Source organism: Salvelinus namaycush, chromosome 22, assembly GCF_016432855.1.
Source record: "Salvelinus namaycush isolate Seneca chromosome 22, SaNama_1.0, whole genome shotgun sequence".
Classification (NCBI taxonomy): Eukaryota; Metazoa; Chordata; class Actinopteri; order Salmoniformes; family Salmonidae; genus Salvelinus; species Salvelinus namaycush.
Window position 1 is genome coordinate 5121157 of NC_052328.1, and position 20417 is coordinate 5141573.

A 20417-nucleotide genomic window follows, 5' to 3' on the forward strand; every position below is an offset into this window, starting at 1 on the left:
AGACTCCCCTCACAGGTATGCTTTCACTTTTCAGAATAAGAAGTCTGTGTGCGGTTTCTATAAACAAAGACACTGCATAAACATTGCTATGGCAGGTTTGATTGAATTCCTGCTCCGTGAGTTTTCAGAAGGCTCTGTGGCCAAAATGGAGCAGGTTAGTGAGTGGCATTGACATTCATTAGGGTGCTGCTCATGGTCTGGTTTGGGGAAGAGAAGAGCAATCTGGGCAAACACACAGTACCAGTCCTCAGAGTTGTTTAGCTGTCAGGCCTGGCACGGTAATTGTATAATCGTGTAACTGACGATTATGGATGAACACCGTCATGAAAATAAAACAAACGTTATAACCGTTTTAATGAAGTAAGAAAATTATATAGTCAAAAGTTGAGAGAAAACTATGAAATAACACATATGGAATCACGTAGTAACCCAAAAAAAGCGTTAAGAAAATCAAAAAAGTTTACATTTGAGATTCTTCAAAGTAGCCACCCTTTGCCTTGACAGCTTTGCACACTCTTGGCATTCTCTCAACCAGTTTCACATGTATGTCTGCAAGGCCTATATCTTCTGCTAGCATATGTATTGTACGTCTATCCTTTGTCATGGAGATACAGGTGACGCTGGTTGAGAGATTAATCCATCCTAATGACAGAGAATATTTTTTTCTCCCACTGTCATAAGACACACTCCAGAATAGATTTCTTCTTGATATCTAATTTCATGGTTAATAATGTGATTGATTGCAAGATTTGGCCCATGATCATGCTACAGTAGTTACATGTTGATATAAACTCTGAAAATCTGAGGAAGGGTAGATTTAGACTAAACACCATGCCATTACAAGATGAGATATTTAGCCAAATCAGTAGCAGTTGATCTTAGATCCTTTTTTCACAGATAGCACATTTCAAACTGCCTGCAAACAGAAATTTCAGTTGCATGAAATGTATAACAAAAAAGGCAGAATATGGACCGTTTAGGCTTAGAACGAGTTTTCATAAGGGAGGTGAGAATACAGGCAGGCTACGAGCAACACAAAAAAATGCAGAACCCTTCTAACGTAATCCCAGCAATTAAGAAGGGTGATAAGATGGTGACCTTATCCAAAGAGAAACTGTGTTTCAGCATTTTTATGAAGATTTATATACAGCCTAATGTTCAGCGGGCCCCATACTTTTTTGTCTGGTATAGAATTACCTAGATGATCAGATAGCTAGGTAGAGGACCTAGACTGTAACAGAAGAGGAGGTTAGAGCCGCCATTTTATCTATGAAAGTTGGGAAGTCGTGGCAAAATGGCTTAAGGACAACAAAGTCAAGGTATTGGAGTGGCCATCACAAAGCCCTGACCTCAATCGCATAGAACATTTGTGGCAGAACTGAAAAAGCGTGTGTGAGCAAGGAGGCCTACAAACCTGACTCAGTTACACCAGCTCTTTCAGGAGGAATGGGACAAAATTCACCCAACTTATTGTGGGAAGCTTGTGGAAGGCTACCCAAAACGTTTGACCCAAGTTAAATAACTGAAAGGCAATGCTACCAAATACGAATTGTGTATGTAAACTTCTGACCCACTGGGAATGTGATGAAAGAAAAGCTTAAATAAATCACTCTACACAATCATTCTCTCTCTACTATTATTCTGACATTTCACATTCTTAAAATAAAGTGGGGATCCTAACTGACCTGAGACAGGGAATTTTTACTAGGATTAAATGTCAGGAATTGTGAAAAACTGAGTTTAAATGTGTTTTGCTCAGGTGTATGTAAACTTCCGACTTCAACTGTATACATTCTTGGGGGGTTGCCTAATTTGCATGTTATTTTGGCGTCAATACGTGTCTCACATCAATTTGCATTTGGTACCTTGGGTCGAGTGTTAGCACCAACTCACGTTTCTCGACCGTGTAAATTGGGGCCATGTCTTTGCAGACGGCAGCCGTTATCTCCTTCCACCTTTGTGATTATTTGCCATATAGTGTGCCGCGGGCATAAGCCTCTTGCAACGTCTGAGTCAGGGGTTTGTTTTGAGCACTCGACTATACTTTTTTGGGTCTCATCCGTAGACTCTCTGTGTAACGTTACTGTTTCACATGCTTATTGCGTAGGTGGTAAAAGAGGTTAGTGGTGTTTGAGCCTGTTGTCGGGACCGGCCTGCGGTATTTTTTTCCATACCCGAACCACGTCCATGCAACCGAAGTAGCCCCTCTTTTAGTTACGAGTTCCGTGTCTCCGTGCTGTGTCACATTCACTCTCCTCCATGTTAATTTGTGTTGCAAACACAAAGCGTCGTCCAACGACGAAAAATATTGCCGTTAAGAGTGCGATTTGCGACACAACCAAATAAACGATAGAGCATAATATGAACCGACAGACATTTTTCTATCGTCACATGATATATATCGTCATATCGCCCAGCCCTAATGCCAAATAATGCCAATATGTTACTCTGGAACCGTTACCCCATTTAATTTCAAATGGGTTCCTACTGGGATGAAATATTGGGAATTGAGTTCAAAATTGGAGGAAGTGATGGGACTACATTTTAAACCACTACTAGTCTAGATTAAGACCAATTTAGAAAAAGGAGAAAATCACTTTTTTTAATGGAGAAAGATCATGATTAAAATGGTTGTGATCCCACAATTTAATTATATCTCTGCAATGTTACCTATGAATATTCCAGACCGGTATTTTAAACAATATGACAAAATAACTTTTTTGGGGACAGGAAAAAAAACAGGATAAATATGATGTGCTCACCAATGGATGTAGGAGGATTGGCTTTACCAGATATTAAATTTGTACAATTTATCATTTGAAATGACTAAATAGGCGAAGCATTGTGCTCCCGAGTGGTGCACCGGTCTAAAGCACTGCATCTCAGTGCAAGAGGTGTCACTACAGACCCTGGTTCAATTCCAGGCTGTATCACAACCGGCCATGATCGGGAGTCCCATAGGGCGGCGCATAATAGTGCCAGTGTCGTCCGGGTTAGAGTAGGCCATCATTGTAAATAAGAATTTGTTCTTAACTGACTTGACTAGTTAAATAAAGGTTAAAAAAAAATATCTCTGGCTCGTGCGATGGCACAGAGATGTGCATGGAGCTACAAATGATGGCTGGAGGAAGATGAGTGCCATGAATGTCTGGCAATTTCTGTGCCTCCTTGAGGACCGACTGGAGATTGGGGACGGAGGACCCACATCATCAAGCAGGGTGAGGCTGGAGCCTCAGAAACCCTTGAGGCCTGATGTGCGACTACTGATGTGCGACTACCCTTCTCCTGACTTGGGCAGTGGGCACTAGAACCAGCTATTTCTCTCAAGGATGCTCAACACATTACACATAACAGCCCCAACACATGCACACACATACGGTAGAGTAACAGAATGGCTGTCCCTTGGTCCATCCAGAACACAGGAGTGGATCAAGGCCTGGTGTTCAGCACAGTCACACCACATTACGCTCTTCTACATTTCAACTCTGCCCCTATGAGCAGCTAAATAAAACCCCGCCAAAAAGAAACAATACCCGCTTCCTGAGTCCATCCCCCAGTCCAGCTGGAAGGCTTTAGAAGAGAAAGGACAAGGGACTAAGAGTGTGTAGGAGTGTGCGCCCCCGCGTACCCCAACAGACGGCACACATGTGTGTTACTACATTTAACCCTGTTTGAATCTGTATTCATGTATGATGTTTCTAATAATAACTAGGTCAGGAATGTGTAATATACTGAAATAATATATAACAGAAATGTTCCACACGCACAAAAAGCTCATTCCTCTAAAATTTTGCACACACATTTGTTTACATTCCTGTTAGTGAGCATTTCTCCTTTGCCAAGATAATCCATCCACCTGACAGTTGTAGCATATCAAGAAGCTGATTAAACAGCATGACAATAAAAGGCCACCAAAATGTGCATCTTTGTCACACAACACAATGCCACAGATGTCTCAAGTTTTGAGGGAGCATGAAATTGGCATGCAGACTGTAGGAATGTCCAACAGAGCTGTTACCAGAGAATTTAATGTTAATTTCTCTACCACAAACAGTCTCCAACGTTGTGTTAGAGAATTTGGCAGTACGTCCAATCGGACCCACAACTGCAGACCATGTGTAACCACGCCAGCCCAGGACCTCCACATACGGCTTGTCACGTTCCTGACCTGTTTTTTCTTGTTTTTGTATGTGTTTAGTTGGTCAGGGCGTGAGTTGGGGTGGGCATTCTATGTTTTGTGTTTCTATGTTTAGGTCAGGTGTAATTAGCCTTATATGGTTCTCAATCAGGGACAGGTGTTTGACGTTTCCTCTGATTGAGAACCATATAAAGGTAGGCTGTTCACACTGTTTGTTTGTGGGTGATTGTCTCCTGTGTCCGTATATGTTACCACACGGGACTGTATCGTTTGTTTGTAGTCTGTTCCTGTTCGTGAGTTCTTCGTGTATTTATGTAAGTTCCATGTTCAGGTCTGTCTACGTCGTTTTGTTATTTTGTAGTTTGTTGAAGTGTTTTCGTTTTTTTGTCTTTACTTTAATAAACTTCGTTATGTCAAATTATCACGCTGCGCTTTGGTCCAATCCCTACTCCTCCTCTTCTTCCGAAGAGGAGGAGGACAGCCGTTACACGGCTTCTTCACCTGCGGGGGCTGAGGAGTATTGCTGTCTATCATAAAGCCCTTTTGTGGAGAAAAACTCATTCTGATTGGCTGGGACTGGCTCCCAAGTGGGTGGGCCTATGCCCTCCCAGGCCCACCCATGTGAAATCCATAGATTTAAATTGACTTATTTCCTTCTATGAACTGTAACATTCATATTTTTGTTCAGTATATTATAAAACAGGAAAGTTCCCACATTCATTTGTATTCAAGGTTAGCTACTACTGTACATATAGATAAACATTCCAGCTACCCACTCCAGCAAAGATGGAGAAAGGGTTTTATGTTCTCTAGTGATTTGTGTGCAGTATTTAAACCATTTTACCTGAGATAATCACTTTCGTCATGGAGACTTTGGAATAATGGTGACTGACTCGCACAACATTGGCTTCAGAAAATATTCACACCCCTTTCCACATTTTGTTGTTGTGATAGGTAGGGTTAAAACTGATTCAATTGTCATTTTCTGTCAACGATCTACACCAAATACCCTGTCAAAGTCCAAAAAAGTGAAAAATAATATATCTTGGTAAAAAGAATTCAACCCTTTGAGTCAATACATGTTAGAATCACCTTTGGCAGCGATTACAGCTATGAGTCTTTCTGGGTAAGTCTAAGAGCTTTGCAAACCTGAAATGTAAATTGGAAAATGGTGCCGATAGAGATGACAGCTTCACTTCTAGTCCTCAGGAAACTGTGCAGTATTTTTAAAATGTATTATTTCTTACATTGTTAGCCCCGAAAACCTTAAGTGTTATTACATACAGCCGGGAAGAACTATTGGATATCAGAGAGACGTCAACATACGTCTCTCTGCGACGAGCACTACGACCAGGAATACGACTTATCCAAAGCGGATCCTTTGTCTGCACCTCCCAGGGCATTTAAACTGATTCCAGAGGCCGACCCAAAACAAAGCCGCCGGAGGAGAGGGTGCAGGAGTTGTCTTCTAGTGAGGCTTCGGATGTGCGCACACCACCCACCGCTTCCAAATATATTACTCGCTAATGTCCAGTCCCTAGTTAACAAAGTCGACGAAATTACCGGAATAAACATCTCTCCGGTAAGAAGAAGGGCGGGGGTGTATGTTTCATGATTAACGAATGTGTAATTGTAACAACATACAGGAACTCAAGTCCTTCTGTTCACCTGACCTAGAATTCCTCACAATCAAATGCCGACCGTATTATCTCCAAAGAGAACTTTCCTCCATTATTGTCACAGCCGTGTATATCCCTTCGCAAGCGGATACCAAGACGCCATCAAGGAACTTCACTGGACTATGTAAACTGGAAACCATATATCCTGAGGATGAATTTATTGTAGCTGGGGATTTTAACAAAGCTAATTTGAGAACAAGGCTACCTAAATTCTATCAGCATATCCATTGCAGTACACGAGCGAGTAACACAATTGACCCCTCCGTGATGCATACAAGGTCCTCCCCCGCCCTCCTTTTGGCAAATCTGACCATGACTCCATCTTGTTGCTCCTGTCCTATAGGCCAACCTTTCTTAAAGTGTCGGTCGCGGACCTGTTAATGGGTTGCGACATGTTAGAGTAAATGTATAATTATTTAATGAATTACTGGAATTGGTTTGGCCAAGTGCAACAGCGCTCTCTGATTAGCAGCGGTGTCAGTTTGGCAGCTGAGCGAGAGGGAGGGAGGGAGATGCCCGTGTGCTTCGCGGTTTACCAGATCTTTTTCTGCAGTTTTCTTGAAGATCACTCCGCAACCTAAACGCTGCAGCGCTGTTGTTCAGCAGCAGATGCGCTGTCAGCCAATGACTTGTCATTCCCACTCGCCGCTATCTAAATTCTGACTGAGGACAACCGCCATTAAAACGCAAATACAGCGATGAGTTTCTCTTTGCTTCATACAAACTTTGAGAAATAATGACGAGTGCCCACAATGTGTTGTGTGGAGGAGTGTTTAGTAATGAATCACTGAAAACAAACAAATTCAAACGTCACGTCCTGACCAAACATCCACAGGCCGTCAGGGTTGCCATGTTTGCGGTTTTCTCGCAAAATTGGGCAACTTTGAAAACGATGTTGTGGGTGAAAATGTATTGGTGGCGGGTTTCGGGCCTACTTCTAAATTGCACCGCGCCCGCCACGGTATTACTCTTTAAAAATAATAATAATATATATTTAACTATAACCTGCTGCTGCTGACTACCAGGCAGTGAGCAGGTTGTTACTAGCAGCACACGCGCACATGGTGACAACCTTTTACCATTTGTAGGTAGGCTATTTGTATTGGTCATTATGAAGACACCCCTTTTCCGTAAAACATTAACGAGCAAGAACTGATAACGGCGACAAGGCATTGGAAAAGGACTTTTGGCGCACTACAGCTCTTTAGATAAATTCGCTCACAGGTGGTTTAAAGTAAACGGCATTCAAATGTCGACTTCTAATGGATAACCGTATCAAGCAAAGTGTTTTACTCATGCTCAGTTCTAGGGTCTGGAGAGCTGCGCGAGTGCTTCTGTTATGGGGAAAATGGGAAGTTGTCAATTGTGATCATGGTCACAGCTCTATCGCGAATGTATCATTCTCCACATTTAATGTTAGTTTCATTGTGGACTTTTCCCTGAAATTAGATGTTGGCCTTTTCAGCTCAACAAGATGCAGGTAGCCTATAAACAATACTAAAGCTCTGACTGCCTAGCGAACTGTTATTAGACCTGTGCTTGTGTCAGCTAACTAGATTGTACCATATAGAATATAGATCTTTTTTATATATTTAACTAGACAAGTCAATTAAGAACAAATTCATATTTACTTTAATGGCCTACTCCGGGCCAAACCCAGACGACGCTGGGCCAATTGTGCGTCGCCCTATGGGACTCCCAATCACGGCCGGACGTGATACAGCCTGGATTCAAACCAGGTACAATAGTGACGCCTCTTGCACTGAGATGCAGTGCCTTAGATCGCTGTGCCACTCGGAAGTATGCTTTAATAACATTGTTAACCAGTTTATAATAGCAATAAGGCTCCTCATGGTTTTGTGGTGTATGGCCAATATGTCCAAAGTACAGCCATTAACCGTGGTAAATTTGCCATATACCACACCTCCTAGGGCTTTATTGTCTAATCATAGCAGTCAAAACCAGTTAAATCGACATCCATTGATAGAAAATGATCTGGAGAGTTTAAGGGTGATTTATCTTTTGTCTGGCGACATTCTTAAACTTTCAAGAATTATTACTTTGATGGAAAAACGAATTTAGCTTCTTAGCCTACGTCGTTAAATTATGTAGATATTCCTTAATTCGCTCGATAACGTTATGGAAAAGGGGTTTCATGGATAAATGTGGCAACTCCTCTCTTGCTGCGAAAACATTTTTGGGGACTAGTTTTCAGGCCTTGTTTTCAGAGGTCTTTGGGCTAGAAATTTTAGCTGGATCTGGCAACACTGAGCATGACAGTAAACACAGGGAGTTATTTCAGAACAGGGCAGAATGCCTCAGGAAACAGTGCTTTGACAGTGGAAAAGTTAGTCAGCAAGCAAGCAAGGCATTGTTGTTATTTTAGAACATAGTAGTAAAAGTGTTTCTATGATCTGACATTTACTCCTGAGGTGCTGACTTGCTGCACCCTCGACAACTACTGTGATTATTATTATTTGACCATGCTGGTCATTTATGAACATTTGAACATCTTGGCCATGTTCTGTTATAATCTCCACCCGGCACAGCCAGGAGAGGACTGGCCACCCCTCATAGCCTGGTTTCTTCCTAGGTTTTGGCCTTTCTAGGGAGTTTTTCCTAGCCACCGTGCTTCTACACCTGCATTGGTTGCTGTTTGGGGTTTTAGGCTGGGTTTCTGTACAGCACTTTGAGATATCAGCTGATGTAAGAAGGGCTACATAAATACATTTTATTTGATTCAAACAATCCCCCTAATAGCTAACAGCTAGCTAGGTAAAGTAAGCCAAAGCAAGCTAGCTAGCTACTGACAGACAACCCTAAGTAACAGTACATATGATGAAAAATGAGCAGGCCTACTGTACATCTTACTATAGAAATGATTGAAGAAAACAAGTATAGGTTGGAACTATTGCTGTTAAAATACAAGTAAAACAATGTATTCTGAACTGGAATAAACAGATTGAAGCAAAATGTTTTTGAGGAAAACACACTCACACAGTTCTGGATTGCTCATCTACAGCAGGAAGTGGTCTCCTGCTTGACGGAGAAAGCAGTAGATGTTCTGATCCAGTTTGGCACCACATATCTATGAGTCAGGGTTCTCAACTCTGGCATACATAAAATCAAGTACAGGGTTACACTGTCAAAAACTGAGCCCAGAGTAGACGTGCTTGTTGAAGCTTCAACCAGCCACAAACCTCTCTTTAGGGCTTTGTGTTTGTTTTCTGGTTTACATCTGTGTGATGTGGTCAATCAGTTTATTCAGAATGAAAATGATTTATTATATATTTTAACAGCAACAGTTCCAACCTAGACAGTGTTTTTAATTGGGAAGAATAAACATGAATAGCTATTTATATTTTGTTATTTGTCTTTATTATATATTTTTTTACATATAGTTGCATGTTTTACATAAGCTTGGGTCCCAGGAAAACACAGAATTTCTCATTTGGGTCCCAGGCTGAAAAAGTTTAAGAACCGCTGCTATAGGCAGAAACTAAAACAGGAAGTGTCCGTGCTTAGGTCTATCCAACGTTGGTCTGACCAATTGGATTTCACGCTTCAAGATTGCTTCGATCACCTGGACTGGGATACGTTCCGGGTAGACTCAGATAACAACATTGACGAATACGCTGACTCGGTGAGCGAGTTTATAAAGGAGGTGCATTGGAGATGTCGTACCCGCTGTGACTATAAAAACCTTCCCTAAACAGAAACCGTGGATTGGATGGCAGCATTCGCGTAAAACTTAAAGAATGTACCCCCGCATTTAATCATGGCAAGGCAACTGGGAATATGGCCGAATACAAACAGTGTAGTTATTCCCTCCAAGGAAATCAAACAAGCAAAGTGTCAGTATAGAGACAAAGTGGAGTCGCAATACAACGGCTCAAACATGAGACGTATGTTGCAGGGTCTACAGACAATCACGTACTACAAAAAGAAAACCAGCCGTCGCAGACATCGACGTCTTACTCCCAGACAAATTAAACAACTTCTTTGCGCACAAAACAGTGCCACTGATGCGAACCGCTACCAAAGACTGTGGGCTCTCCTCCGTGGCCGACGTGAGTAAAACATTTAAACCCTAGCTGCGTCCTCAGAGCATGCTGGTGTGTTTACGGACATATTAAACCAATCCCTATCCCAGTCTGCTGTCCCCACATGCTTCAAGATGGCCCATAGCACTCACTTCTGTCATCATGAAGTGCTTTGAGAGACTAGTCAGGGATAATTTCTTCTCCACCTTACCTGCCACCCTAGACCCACTTCAATTTGCTTACCTCCCCAATAGGTCAACCGACGATGCAATCGCCATCACACTGCACACTGCCCTATCCCATCTGGACAAGAGGAATACCTACGCAAGAATGCTGTTCATTGACTACAGCTCAGTGTCCATGGGTCTGACCCCACCCTGTGCAACTGGGTCCTGGACTTCCTGACGGGCCGCCCCCAGGTGAAGGTAGGAAACAACATCTCCACTCTGCTGATCCTCAACACTGGGGCCCCACAAGGGTGCGTTCTCAGCCCCCTCCTGTACTCCCTGTTCACCCACGACTGCGTGGCCATGCACACCTCCAACTCAAATCGCCAAGTTTGCAGATGACACAACAATGGTTTGATTACCAACAACGACAAGACAGCCTACAGGGAGGTGGTGAGGGCCTTTAGAGTGTGGTGTCAGGAAAATAACCTCTCACTCAATGTCAGAAAAACAAGATAGATGATCATGGACTTCAGGAAACAGCAAAGGAAGCAACCCCCTATCCACATCGATGGGACAGCAGTGGAGACGGTGGAAAGTTAAGTTCCTCGGTGTACACACACAGACAAACTGAAATGGTCCACCCACACAGACAGTGTGGTGAATAAAGCACAACACCGCCTCTTCAACCTCAGGGGGCTGGAAAAAAATTGGCTCGTCACCGAAAACCCTCAAACTTTTACAGGTGCACAATTGAGAGCATCCTGTCGGGCTGTATCACCGCCTGGTACGGCAACTGCACCGCCCACAACCGCAGGACTCTCCAGAGGGTACAACGCATCACCGGGGGCAAACTACCTGCCCTCCAGGACACCTACAACACCTGATGTCACAGGAAGGCAAAAAAGATAATCAAGGACAATAACCACCCGAGCCACTGCCTGTTCACCCCGCTTCCATCCAGAAGGCGAGGTAAGTACAGGTGCATCAAATCTGGGACCAAGAGGTTGAAAAACAGCTTCTATCTCAAGGCCATCAGATTGTTAAACAGCCACCACTAACACAGAGGCAGCTGCCTACCTACAGACTTGATATCATTGGCCACTTTAATAAATGGAACACTAGTCACTTTAATAATGCCGCTTTAAGAATGTTTACATACCTCGCATCACTTATCTCATATGTATATACTACACTATCTATTGCATCTAAGCTGCTCTCTCACTGCTGATCCATATATTTTATATTTATATATTCTTATCCCATTCCTTTACTAGATTGTGTGTATTAGGTTTTGTTGTGGAATTGTTAGATATTACCTGTTAGATACTAAAGCACTGTCGGATCTAGAAGCATAAGCATTTCGCTACACTCGCAATAACATCTGCTAACCATGTGTATGTGACCAATACAATTTGTACAATATTTGCACATTCTTTTTCAAAACTGTACTTTGCTAACTCAGATATGTTCTTTTCACATTGTCCATTCTAGCACGGTTCCAGCAACTATAGTGGATGCGTAAACAGGCCAGTACATCTCAGTAGTGTGAATCAGGCATTGGAGTAATTTATACACTTTGGAAATGTAGAAGTATGTAGTCAACAGGAGGGCAGGGGTACGTACCTCAAGTGGTGAGTCACAGAGAAATCTCCTGAACTGTAGAGGGGGGACGAGCAGCCAGCGCCAAGAGAAAGAAAAGGGAGAAAAATAAACAGTTAGTTATGAGGGTCACTTAATCTCTATGGGCCACGAGTTTCAAATGAAAACCATACATTTTCCCAGTAACTGTCTCTTATGGTGTAACCCTCCCATTCCTGTGCTTATTTAGATGTAATATATCAAATGGAGAGTAAATTCAGTATGCCATAGAGAGGAAGATCGTGTTTTCACAAGAGGAAACATTTGTCTTGAGGATCATACGAGCGGCGGTTGGTGCCGTTTAAAAAATGTTTTTTAAATGAGCATGGTCTTAGTATTACAGCATATTGGATGACTGTCATTCATATTCCATTCACCCAGTAACCAAGTTGACACATTCAATACCACCTTGTACATTGTTTCCTGCATCTAGCTGATCTAGGGTGTAATCATTAGTCCAAAACAAGAGTTTCTATTTGACAAATTCAGGTAGGTCCATCCCCGTTTAGTTCCACTTGCTTCCGTTTAAGAAACGTTTTGAATTGGCGGAATGAATACAACCCTGATCACCCGCGCACACAGTTCACTTTCATAGCAGACACATACAAGAAGCATCATCACTTTGCTAGTTGTTTAACTCCTTCTCGCATCTACGCACAATCATCTTTTCTCTACGCTTGTGGACTTCAGTCCACAACACAACAGTTGTCTGTGACCAGGTGAAAAAACCTCTCCAAGCCAAACCTTCATACCATAACCGCTACACAGAGCCTACATCATTGTCAACATATTAGCTAACATCATAGTAAACATGGCTACTAGAACTAGCGCGTTAAAATAAGCCCACAATCCAATCCATGGGTACAATCACGCAGTACAGTGTACAGCAAGCAGTTTAACAGGTAGACCGGCGGGCCTTGTGGCAATAAATTAATAAAACCGTAAGCTAACCTTGTCTTGGAATAGTTGCAGTGTTGGATATCCTTAGCCAGCTAGCTAACATAAGTAGCATTCCTCTCTGAGTCAGGCTGTTCAGTAGGCAAAATTAGCTGTATAAGCTAAGTGAACAAAACACAATGAAATATAGCTCTCTCCTTAACCCTTGGCCTACAATGGGCGCGCCCCTGCGGAAATCTAATTAATTATTTATTTTTTTAAACATAAAAATGTGTCTGTTTAAGCTATAGATTGTTTGCAATCGACCACATCCGCCGATATCGCCCTTCTATACCAATGGTGAAAGGTGGCAAAGCTACAGCGGTGTTTCTCAGACCATGAGACTTCCCAAAAATCGGACTTCTCGTGGAAACGTCTGCAGTGAATGGTTTGGCCTACAAACTATGACCTCTCTGTGGAAAGACTCTCACGAACACAATGGTGTTCTTTTTGGCCTAGGACACACACAAGCCTCACAAGACTCGTCTGAAGGTCCCCGGTAGCAGTTCAAAAAATGAAGAAAACAGTATTAAAATATGGGGATAAATACAAGTAAAAAATAAACACTGCTCAAAAAAATAAAGGGAACACTAAAATAACACATCCTAGATCTGAATGAATGAAATATTCTTATTAAATACTTTTTTCTTTACATAGTTGAATGTGCTGACAACAAAATCACACAAAAATGATCAATGGAAATCAAATTTATCAACCCATGGAGGTCTGGATTTGGAGTCACACTGAAAATTAAAGTGGAAAACCACACTACAGGCTGATCCAACTTTGATGTAATGTCCTTAAAACAAGTCAAAATTAGGCTCAGTAGTGTGTGTGGCCTCCACGTGCCTGTATGACCTCCCTACAACGCCTGGGCATGCTCCTGATGAGGTGGCGGATGGTCTCCTGAGGGATCTCCTCCCAGACCTTGACTAAAGCATTCGCCAACTCCTGGACAGTCTGTGGTGCAACGTGGCTTTGGTGGATGGAGCGAGACATGATGTCCCAGATGTGCTCAATTGGATTCAGGTCTGGGGAACGGGCGGGCCAGTCCATAGCAACAATGCCTTCCTCTTGCAGGAACTGCTGACACACTCCAGCCACATGAGGTCTAGCATTGTCATGCATTAGGAGGAACCCAGGGCCAACCGCACCAGCATATGGTCTCACAAGGGGTCTGAGGATCTCATATCGGTACCTAATAGCAGTCAAGCTACCTCTGGCGAGCACATGGAGGGCTGTGCGGCCCCCCAAAGAAATGCCACCCCACACCATGACTGACCCACCGCCAAACCGGTCATGCTGGAGGATGTTGCAGGCAGCAGAACGTTCTCCATGGTGTGGAGAACTCTGTCACATGTGCTCAGTGTGAACCTGCTTTCATCTGTGAAGAGCACAGGGCGCCAGTGGCGAATTTGCCAATCTTGGTGTTCTCTGGCAAATGCCAAACGTCCTGCACGGTGTTGGGCTGTAAGCACAACCCCCACCTGTGGACGTCGGGCCCTCATACCACCCTCATGGACTCCGTTTCTGACCGTTTGAGCAGACACATGCACATTTGTGGCCTGCTGGAGGTCATTTTGCAGGGCTCTGGCAGTGCACCTCCTGGCACAAAGGCGGAGGTAGCGGTCCTGCTGCTGGGTTGTTGCCCTCCTACGGCCTCCTCCACGTCTCCTGATGTACTGGCCTGTCTCCTGGTAGCGCCTCCATGCTCTGGACACTACGCTGACAGACACAGCAAACCTTCTTGCCACAGCTCGCATTGATGTGCCATCCTGGATGAGCTGCACTACCTGAGCCACTTGTGTGGGTTGTAGACTCCGTCTCACGCTACCACTAGAGTGAAAGCACCGCCAGCATTCAAAAGTGACCAAAACATCAGCCAGGAAGCATAGGAACTGAGAAGTGGTCTGTTGTCACCACCTGCAGAACCACTCCTTTATTGGGGGTGTCTTGCTAATTGCCTATAATTTCCACCTGTTGTCTATTCCATTTGCACAACAGCATGTGAAATGTATTGTCAATCAGTGTTGCTTCCTAAGTGGACAGTTTGATTTCCCAGAAGTGTGATTGACTTGGAGTTACATTGTGTTGTTTAAGTGTTCCCTTTATTTTTTTGAGCAGTGTATATATATTTTCCTGATGTATACAGTGCATTCGTAAAGTCAGACACCTTGACTTTTTCCACATTGTTACGTTCGTCTTTTTCCCCCCCTCAATCTACACACAATACCCCATAATGACAAAGCAAACAGGTTTAGAAATGTTAGCAAATTGTATAAAATAAAAAAATGAAATATTACATTTACCTAAGTTTTCAGACCCTTTACTCAGTACCTTGTTGAAGCACCTTGGCAGCAATTACAACCTCTAGTCGTCTTGGTTATGACGCTAAAAGCTTAGCACACCAGTATTTCGGGAGTTTCTTTCATTCCCCTCTTTTTCAGGTCTCTCCAGAGTAGGGTTGCAAAGGGTCTGACATTTTCCATGGGAAGTTAAGCCCGGGAATTGGGGATTTTGCTTAAATTAATCCAAAAAAAGTTAGCTTATAACAGTGAACCTTTTTTTGTGGGATACACAAGGCAATCCTAGGTCTTGTGGCATATTTTGGTTAAACTATCCCCAATTCAATGGAATTGCATTGTGCATTCTTCCATCACATGTGCAGTGTACTCTTCCATCACATGTACAGCTGATTCTCAAGATCTTGCACACTAAATGAGATGCTATTGAGCCCACACTACTAAACTGCCTGAGCCAAGGACTACATGCTTTCTGGCATGTTTTGATTACAATACTTTTTGTTAACTAGTAAATAGTAACCTACAGCAAAGTGTGTTGAAATCATTTCTAACTTGTTAACCATTTCTGATAGTTAGTTTTTGCTACCATGTAGGTTTTAGCTTGCTTGAGCCTGCTAACAGTGTTAATTCACCTGTTTCCATACATGTTTCATTTTAAAACATTTATCTTAGGAGTTGTTTAATCTAACTGCTTAACTATTTATCTGTACATGGAATTGTAAATATATATATTTTTTTTTTACAATTATTTTTTAAATCTAATCTTTAGAGGAAAATGCCACGGGCACTATCTGATGTGTGGAGAGATTTCACTGCAGCTAATGTAGAAGGAAAAGCTGTGTACAATTGCAAATACTGTGCCAAATCATATGTGAAGAATGCAACAAAGATGCAGAATCATCTGGCCAAGTGCATAAAGTTCCCTCAGCACTCACAACCTCTGACAAAAGTCCCTGAAAACTATGAATCAGACACCTTATCGATAGCAACAGCTCATGGTCCTCCTGAAATCAGAAGGTTTTGACTCAATGGAGTAACATAGTCAGAGAAATGCTGATGAATGTCTTGCTCGAGCTGTGTATGCAACTGGTTCACCTCTGATGCTCACAGGCAATGTGCATTGGAAGAGATTTCTGAATATTCTTCGCCCAGCATACACGCTTCCACCAGACATGCTTTATCTACTCATTTTCTGGATGCAGAGTTCCAGTGAAGGTCAAGCAAATCACAGAGAAAGCAAACTGTATTGCAATCATCTAGGATGGGTGGTCGAATGTTCGTGGCCAAGGAATAAACTACATCTCCACCCCTCAACCAGAATTCTACAAGAGCACAGACAACAGACACACTGGTCTCTACCTTGCAGATGAGCTGAAGGCAGTCATCAATGACCTTGGACCACAGAAGGTATTTGCACTGGTGACAGACAATGCTGCGACCATGAAGGCTGCTTGGTCTAAAGTGGAGGAGTCCTACCCTCACATCACACCCATTGGCTGTGCTGCGCATGCATTGAATCTGCTCCTCAAGGACATCATGGCATTGAAAACAATGGATACACTCTACAAGAGTGCAAAATAAATGGTTAGGTAATGTGAAGGGTTATCAAGTTATAGCAGCAATATACCTCACCAAGCAAAGTGAGAAGAAGAATAAGAGCACCACATTTAAGCAGCCCAGCAACACCCGTTGGGGTGGTGTTGTCATGTTTGACTGTCTCCTGGAGGGGAAGGAGTCTCTCCAAGAATTGCCCATATCACAGTCAGTCTGCCGATATGGACAGCCCCATCAAGAGGATCCTCCTGGATGATGAATTTTGGGACAGAGTGGTATGCAGCCTGAAACCTATAGCAGTAGCCATTGCACAGATTGAGGGAGACAATGGCATCCTGTCTGATGTTCAGACTCTGCTAGCAGATGTAAGAGAAGAAATCTGTACTGCCCTGCCCACTTCACTGTTGCTCCAAGCAGAGGAAAATGCAATTCTGAAATGCATCAAAAAACATTGTGCCTGAAGCCCATACACGCCGCAGAGTACTTGTTGGACCCCAAGTATGCTGGCAAGAGCATCCTGTCTGGTGCAGAGATCAACAAGGCCTATGGTATCATCATTACCGTGTCTCGCCACCTTGGCCTGGATGAGGGCAAGGGTCTTGGCAGTCTGGCGAAGTACACTTCCAAGCAAGGGCTTTGGGATAAAGATGCAATATGGCAGTCGTGCCAACATATCTCATCAGCCACCTGGTGGAAGGGACTTTGTGGATCTGAGACTCTTTCCCCTGTTGCCTCCATCATCCTCCAAATCCCACCAACATCAGCCGCCTCAGAGCGCAACTGGTCCTTGTTTGGGAACACACACACCAAAGCACGCAACAGGCTGACCAATACAAGGGTTGGTGGCCATCCGGGTAAATTTGAGGCTTTTTGAGCCTGACAACGAGCCATCCTCAACAAGGTTGGAAAGTGACAGTGAAGATGAGGCCTCAGAGTCTGATGTTCAAGAGGTGGACATTGAGGAGGTCCAGGGAGATGACATGGAAGCCTGAGAGGAAGACAACCAAAGCATTAGTTTCTAGAATATCATTTTACAGATGTATGTTGAAAACGTTTTTGGGAGATGCGCTGGATCATTCAATATTCCCTTTCTTTTGTTGTTCAGTGAAATCATCTCATGAAGTCAACTCAATTAAAATTCAATTCGTAACTAAATTGTTTTTTTTATTTCTATTGGAAGGATTTAATCATTTGCATTTATGTATATTAATGATAAGGTAAAACGTTAATGTTTCTGTCTCCATATATGGTAAATAAATATATATTACGTAAAAAAACATTTAAATGGTATACGAATTTGCATATATTACCGTTAATTCCCATATATTCCCACGCAATGTTTCCACCTCTGAATATTCCCCCAAAATGTGCAACCCTACTCCAGAGATATTCGATCGGGTTCAAGTCCGGGCTCTGGCTGGGGGCTGCTCAAGGACATTGAGACTTGTCCCAAAGTCACTCCTGCATTGTCTTGGCGGTGTGCTTAGGGTCGTTGTCCTGTTGGAAGGTGAACCTTCAACCCAGTCTGAGGTCCTGAGCGCTTTGGAGCAGGTTAACATCAAGGATCTCTGTACTTAGCTCCGTTCATCTTTCCCTTCGATCCTGACTGGTCTCCCAGTCCCTGCCGCTGAAAAACATCCCCACAGCATGATGCTGACACCACCATCCTTCACCGTAGGGATAGTGCAAGGTTTCCTTCAGACGTGACGCTTGGCATTCAGGCCAAATAGTTCAATCTTGGTTTCATCAGGTCAGAGAATCTTGTTTCTCATGGTCAGAGTCCTTTAGGTGCCTTTTGGCAAATGCCAAGCGGGCTGTCATGTGCCTTTTACTGAGGAGTGGCTTCCATCTGGCCTGATTGGTGGAGTGCTGCAGAGAAACTGGAGCTCTGTCAGAGTGACCATCGGGTTCTTGTTCACCTCCCTGATCAAGGCCCTTCTCCCACGATTGCTCAGTTTTCCCGGGCTGCCAGCTCCAGGAAGAGTCTTGGTGGTTCCAAACTTGTTCCATTTAAGAATGGAGGCCACTGTGTACTTGGGGACCTTCAACGCTGCAGAAATGTTTTGGTACCCTTCCCCAGAACTGTGCCTCGACACAATCCTGTCTCGGGACAATTCCTTCGACCCCATGGCTTGATTTTTGCACTGTCAACTGTGGGACCTTATATACACAGATGCCTTTCCAAATCATGTCGGGCGGCAGGTAGCCTAGTGGTTAGAGCGTTGGGCCAGTAACCGAAAGGTTGCTAGATCGAATCCCCGAGCTGACAAGGTAAAAATCTGTCGTTCTGCCCCTGAACAAGGCAGTCATTGTAAATAAGAATTTGTTCTTAACTGACTTGCCTAGTTAAACAAAGATTCAATAAAATAAAAAATGTCCCATCAATTGAATTTACCACAGGTGCACTCCAATCAAGTTGTAGAAACAGATCAAGGATGATCAATGGAAACAGGATGCACTTAAGCTCAATTTCGAGTCTCATAGCAAATTGTCTGAATACAATTGCAAAACATTTCTAAATACCCGTTTTCGCTTTGTAATTATGTGGTACAGAGGATTTTTTATTTTTATTTAATCAATTTTAAAATAAGACTAACGTAACAAAATGTAGGTAAGTCAAGGGGTCTGAATACTTTTGGAATGCACTGTATGTGTGCGAGACAAAAGATTGAAGTGCCTTTTGAACGGGGTATGGTAGTAGGTGTCAGGTGCACCAGGTTGAGTGTCAAGAACTGCAACGCTGCTGGGTTATTCATGCTCAACAGTTACCCGTGCATCAAGAATGGTCCACTACCAAAAGGACAGCTAACTTGACAAAACTGTGGGAAGCATTGGAGTCAACATGGGCCAGAATCCCTGTTTAACGCTTTTGACACCTTGTAGAGTCCATGTCATGACGAATTGAGTCTGTTCCGAGGGCAAATGGGGTGCATCTCAAAGTTTTGTACACTCAGTGTACTGTATATGCAGAGAAAGAGAGAGGGAGAGTAACTCTGCAAACTGGAGACAAGTCACACTCCATTAGTCTGTGCATAAAACAGAGGTGGTTACACACAAACACGAAATCCATAAAGAGAGGAGTGTACAAAAGCAATGTTGTACACTCCTCTATTCCAGAATAACAACCAATCAATGAACACATACCCCATATCTGTGTTATTACCGTTATCACTGTGTGGTCTGGTTGTGATCTATAAAAGTATCAAACAGTGCTCCCTGTGGCACTAAAACCCACATCAGGAGAGGAGAGGCTGGAAAGAATTACTTTAACAGCAGGAGCAAAATGCCACACATCTTATCATGCTGCTCCTAATCTCTCCCTGTCCACTACTCCTGCTGTGGATACTGTGGCTCACTGTACTCCTACTATTCGTCCACCTGACCAATATGTACTCCAGCACTACTAACACGTTACAAACTTGCTCACACATACTGGCACACGCACACACGTTTATGGGCAAACACACACACACACACACACAGTATAGACACAGGTGGACTGTGGTCACTCCACGTGCCATTCAACCAGAGCACTGAATTGACCCCAATCTTGCAAAGTGCATTATTGCAGAAGGGACAGCAAATTAAACACTTTTCTAAACTGTCCAAAAAAATGAATTAACGAGTTAATGAACAGAACAACATCACCCACTATTAGATTACTTAATTTATTTGCTATGTGGCAGAGCTAACTCAAACATGGCTAATGAATATAAAAACATCTTATACTGGAACATGAAGGATATCAAATTACATAATTTGACATTGAAATGGGGGTGGAAAGTGAGAGTGAGTGCAAGAGAGAGAGATGTCGTAAGAACAGTGGCAGGCAAACTGTGGCTATGAGGTCTGGTTTGGCAGAGCTGGCACTACGATCCCTCCCTCTCTCCTGTTACCATGCCAGGCACTCATAAGCAGGGGGCTGCTGGGTAATCTTCCCCAGAGGGCTGAGCAGC

The 20417-nt window shown here is 43.2% G+C and overlaps 1 protein-coding gene across 3 annotated transcripts in view; it reads right to left on the minus strand.

Annotated features, from left to right (window-relative positions):
* Window positions 1–20417, minus strand: part of LOC120017473 (arginyl-tRNA--protein transferase 1) — a 174332-nt gene that overhangs the window by 81014 nt on the left and 72901 nt on the right. For all 3 annotated transcript variants that reach the window (XM_038960242.1, XM_038960241.1, XM_038960240.1), the window contains one exon: window positions 11654–11686. In XM_038960242.1, coding sequence (XP_038816170.1) covers window positions 11654–11686 — 33 coding nt within the window. The remainder of the gene's footprint in view (window positions 1–11653; window positions 11687–20417) is intronic.